The sequence below is a fragment of the Contarinia nasturtii genome, unplaced genomic scaffold, assembly GCF_009176525.2.
Source record: "Contarinia nasturtii isolate CC-2019 unplaced genomic scaffold, AAFC_CNas_1.1 Cnas_scaffold_5670, whole genome shotgun sequence".
Classification (NCBI taxonomy): domain Eukaryota; kingdom Metazoa; phylum Arthropoda; class Insecta; order Diptera; family Cecidomyiidae; genus Contarinia; species Contarinia nasturtii.
Window position 1 is genome coordinate 1 of NW_022202941.1, and position 5,322 is coordinate 5,322.

The 5,322-nt window shown below is 36.2% G+C and overlaps 1 protein-coding gene across 1 annotated transcript; it reads right to left on the minus strand.

The window, feature by feature from the left end:
- LOC116351543 lies at positions 1-3,872 on the minus strand. The gene is made up of 5 exons (XM_031783663.1): positions 3,650-3,872; positions 1,921-2,334; positions 982-1,806; positions 116-884; positions 1-45 (listed from the first exon to the last, which is right to left on the minus strand). Exons 3-4 carry the CDS (start codon positions 1,219-1,221, stop codon positions 132-134), a joined length of 993 nt encoding a protein of 330 aa, XP_031639523.1. The 5' UTR covers positions 1,222-1,806; positions 1,921-2,334; positions 3,650-3,872; the 3' UTR covers positions 1-45; positions 116-131.
- Between the last annotated feature and the right edge of the window lie 1,450 nt (positions 3,873-5,322).

The following is a 5,322-nucleotide window of genomic DNA, read 5'->3' on the forward strand; positions in this document are numbered from 1 at the left end:
TATTGATCGCATCCGGTATCGGAAGTCCTAGCAATGTCCATAGTCCTGAAAAATCAAACAAATGAATCTTCTTAAGCAATCATTCAATCGCAATTGTATCGTCAATTAGCCTTACCTTTCAGCAGAATGTTCTAAGCAGCCACGACGTCACGATGCCAAGTCACAGAACATTCGAGGTTTAATTGCCAGTTTTTATAGTAACTTTTTACTTTTGACAATAAAGGCTCGTTTTCTTCCAATGCTTCGTTCATGGCGCGTTGCAACAATCGAAATTCCGATAGATCCTTCTTGCCCAACTTTGACACAATTTTAATTGGCAGCAATGTTCTGGCGTCGGGTATGCACCGGCATTTCTTGAATCTGGCCGATTTGGGCTGGTTTTGGAATCGCTTCATACATCTTGCGTCTGTTTGAGATGATCCCCATTCGTCCACCAGCTCTATGGCACAATCTCGACGTTTCTTTATTGACCTCAAAGTCAAACGAACCCCTGGACACCGCACGTGCTTTTTGATACTTATTCGGCTGTCAGGTGGTACTTCCCCATCAGCACCAAAAAGAAACAATGTCGGCTGCTTATCGGTAACCTTTTCCACCCAATTGTCGACAACACTACTGCTTTTGATGTGTTTGTCCAAGGCGAGTCGAGTGTACTTGGCAGTCGAGTAAGCGCAGATTCCATGCTTCATCATCTTGACACGGTGCTTGATGTAGTCCAGCCAATGTGACCCTTTTGGTGATGGCATCACCGGGTACAGCTCACGGTTTTCTCTGTCTCGGCGCTCCTCTTCGGCAAACTTTTTGGTCCAACGCTTTGCTTTGGCATTTCGCACGTTTTGGCCTGTTTGCCAGTGAAACTGCTTACTCGACATTACGAAGTTGGTCTGAATTTTTTTTTTTTAAATGATTAGTTATTGAATTTTAGCACTTACGCGGTCTATCTTCCATTGATACATATACAACATAAATGTAAAAACTTACTTCGGTGCCAGTTATAATGTTGTGTGTCACTGTGGTGTTCCAACTTTTCAAGCCTGTATCAACGCCTGCAAAATTTTCGAATTTGCCATCCAAAATCATTTCAACGATGCGAGAACGGTCGTATTCTGTGTTATTCGTCTTCTTTTTGGCCGAGTATTGCAGAGACACAGCGATTCCATCGGTGTTTATGGAAAAATCAAACTTCTTTTTTCCGCGCACGAATCGTCGAATTTTCCGCATATAGAAATACTGATTCCATTCACATCGGCACAACTACTAAATTCCGGATGAATGGCCGAAAGTTTGGATCGTCGAGCATTTGTTTGCGCTTGGGGCGACGCTTTGACTTTTTGCGCTTTCTTTTGTTTCGTTTGGATCGGTGCTGATATGGCCACTCCAAGTTGTACTCTTCTATCTCGCGTTGCATAGATAGGAACATTGGCATGGCCTTAAACCAATGTTTTTTGTCAGTTGTGAGGTCATGCAGATCGATTTCTGGAAACACATTCAGGTCGTTCACCATGTCATACAACATGCCACACCGTTCGAGTTTGTTTGGATCGTGAATTGGCACTCTGATGTTTTTCTCTTTGATGATCAGTTTTACAACACTTTCGATGTCACTTTGCAAAAATTTCTCTGCGTCCTCTTCTCCGTCTGTGTTCAATTCGAACACTTTTAGTCTCAAGTACTGGGTGATGTGTTTGTCAGGATGCGTTGTTGAGTTGGTGACGACGTTGTCTATGTATTGATTGGTCAAATGCCATAGGCCATTGCTGAAATCCTTGTTGTTGGGCCAATCGATACGATGATAGTCGTCAAGACCTAAAAATAAAATATGTTTTTCAAATTCAACTAAATTGTGTACTGTGTAGTCAAAACTCGCTATTTTATAAGAGGGTTTAATTGTTTAATAAATCAACGATTATTATTTATTACCTTCGAAAATTGCTTTGAATTCAGGGTCGATACGTGGCAGCTCTGGTCGTGGTCCTCGTGGCTTTTTTCCTGTGGGTTTGTACGTCGACTTCTTCGGTTTCGGTGTCTGATTGTTATGCCATAGCACTTGGTGAAAGCAGAGTCGGATCTTTTTTTCTCCACTTCCACCAAAGAATGCGAAATCATTATTCTCAATGCCTATGTTCGTACGCCTTTTGCACCTCGAACAAGAACAGTAATGAGCCCAAAAAGCAAATTGAAGTGGCTTGCAAACTCAGGTCCGTTATTTTGCTCATCAATGCTTGCTGGAATTGTGGGCGAATGATTGTCTTCAGCGCACATTTGATCGTCGTAATCTCATCCTTCGTTTCTCCCTTCGCTGGTATGGATGGCTTGAAACGATTCGCCATTTTCCTATTGAAAAAAAAAACAAACATTCGATTTAGTTTGAAAACGAATTTGTATTGAATTTTCATTGATCCATATAATTTAAAAGTGACGACTTTTCACATCAAACAATGTTCGATCGAAAAAAAGTATATAAAAAAATATATACATTGAAAAAAAATGTGCACTAGCACTGAAATAAAAGCATTCACATGTAATTTGAAAATATCAACCGAATGCACAGATGCAAAACATACGATCAAAGTGAAAAATCCTTTTAACCAATCAACACAAATATTCACATATGTTTCGAATTCAATTTGATCGAACGACAACAAAACACGAATCTATCGCTTTTTTTGATACACACACATGGACAAAAATCTTCGGATTGATAACAATGGCAGCTACCATCACTTACAATGGCAAATAATGTAAAAAACTGCATGATGGCGCCATCTCTATGTGCTCATGAAAATTAGAACAAAAAGTTTGTGTAGAATGTTAATTGTTTGAAGTTTGAATACGGAATCATTTGTTGTGACGTCTGTCATTTTACGCTCGATAAAGATATACCGTGTAAATTGAACAAAAACCGATTTATTATTTGTATTTAGTGAATTTGTGATGGAAAATAAATTGAAATTACTTTGCACAGTTTGTGTCATCGAAATTAACTGCGAGGACGTTGCATATCACATGGTTTTTCTTCACACAAAATCAGTTGACATTTTTGACTTTTTCGCACCAAAAAAAAAAATGTTTTAATTGCCTTTGGTGCTCGTTTGGATCGCGAGTTCAATGCCAAGCACATAGAGATGTCGCTCGGAACGTGAAGCTCAAAAAAAATATACAGGTGATATAGAAAGCAAGTGAGGGTAGAATGGCAGTGATTTAGAGAGAAAAAAAAATTAAACACATTTCTTTGATAAGCGAGTTATTGTTTCTCTTTTCTAAACAATGGAACCAATTCAAAATGGGTATCACTGCTTGAAATGAATTTCACCACCTCACGCAACAGAATTATGTACTGCAGAATAATTGTGAAATACATTACTTTTTTCATAAAATGTCATGTTACTGTTAATATGTTCAACGTTAAATAATTATTGGACTAGTTTAAATATATTTTACGTTACAAATGGCTTATATGTCGTGCTATGAAATAAGAATGAATTTCACAATAAGAAGGAGATGAATAACTGCTTAGAATAAGCACGTAATTCAAATTTTGAATAAATCGTGTATTCGCTGGCAATTTCTCATCAAAAATAATAATTTTTACCGATGAATTCACCAATATTTTTCACTTTAATTTTCACTGTAAATTAAGTTTACTCACGGTGATTTGAATTCAACAATCTGCTTGGACTCCGGATCAATCGATCGATCAAGTGTTGAACAATTCGGAATAAATTGATACAAAATGCACGTATATCGAAAATAATATGAATTATTAACAAAATCGTAGAATAATTGAAACGTTGAATTGAAATTAACACTGCTGCGTAAACTTGGTATTTACAACGATAAACATGTTCTCGGTATGGATGAAGCGGCGATTATGACATTACGAAAACCAATGAAATGAACGTCAAATGTCATAAGGCTCGGTTCACATCAATAATGCTAATTCAATATTTTGACATTAGACACATTTTGCTATAAAGAATTTTTTGCTTCGGGAAGTGTCAATATCATTCGATGCTTTGTGTAAATGTCATGATTTGTCTTAGAACGACTACCATTTTTTTATTTTTTGACACTCTAATACATAGTCAATTTCCAATGGACTTTCTTCATTAACCTCACATTCAATGTAGTTGCACACACTGTGCCAAGGAAAATTTTGTCTAGTCGATAAATTTGACATTTTTGAGAAAAGTGAGCGTCGCCGGTATAAGGGCAAGGCTTTTCTATTCGAAAAATGCGTCATTTATACGGAGCAAACGAACAAAAACAAACTTTCATACCGTGGACACTTTAGACACATCACACTTGGGTTCACATTCGAAGATCAACGCAACTATTTTCGATTATACAACGAACGAAAAGGTAGCCAAGAAATTGAATTTTCATCGGATGCACAAACTGTTCAACTATGGATTTAAATGCTTAATCGTACCATGATTGTAGTCATCAGGGTGAGCTAAGCATCAGGGTGAGCTAAGATATAAGCAGGCATATAAGATCATAGTGTCTGACTAATTTTACACTATGTTCATTCTAATAGAAAAGAAGAAAACTGAAGAAAATCACAAGGTATCCGAGTCGAGTCCTCTAGAAGTTTTGCTACGCAATACCACATCAGGTTTACATGATCTGGCCTTGTCCACCATACATGCAGAAAGCGTTGATTCGTCTAGCGGCAGCGAATTGCAACGAAATACAATGAGTGCAAACGCCAAGGTGAAGTGTTCAAGAATCATGTTTAACCTGAAAGAATTTTACGCTATAATAATTCTAGTAGAAAAGAAGAAAACTGAAGAAAAACACAACGTATCCGAATTTTTAAATAATTCTATTTTTTCATCAAGATATTTAATAATAATAATAACTGCACCGAACAGCGTTCCTTCGCCTTGGTGGTTTATTGAAAATAATTTAATTAAATATATATAATATAATACAATTTGATTTTTATCAAGCATTTTTGAGAGAGAAAATGTAAAATTATTGCTCCTCTCATGTAAATAATATAAATTTCATAAATTAATTTTTCATCTGCTTAAAATTTCTATAATCCATAACAAATTTTTGTATTTATCTGCTTTGCTTTAAATAATTCTCTATTCTCAGTTTTACTGTTGATAAATTTACTTCTAAATCAATTAAATTTTTATCACTGTTTTGCAATTTTTTGGTATAAAATTCGTTGAATGTTGTAAGCATATAATTTATTGGCTCATATTTTGTGTAATCAGTTCTCCTAATTGGTAGATCAAATAGTGGTGTTGCTCTGGTATCATGTGCTGGATCGTAATATTTCATACTGTTTGAAACATAAGTTGACTT

Coding starts and splice junctions, on each gene's coding strand:
- LOC116351543 (XM_031783663.1), bottom strand. CDS start 1,221: ATGCGGAAAATTCGACGATTCGTGCGCGGAAAAAAGAAGTTTGATTTT. Junction 885..981: donor ACATTATAACTGGCACCGAA/GTAAGTTTTTAC, acceptor AAAAAAATTCAG/ACCAACTTCGTAATGTCGAG.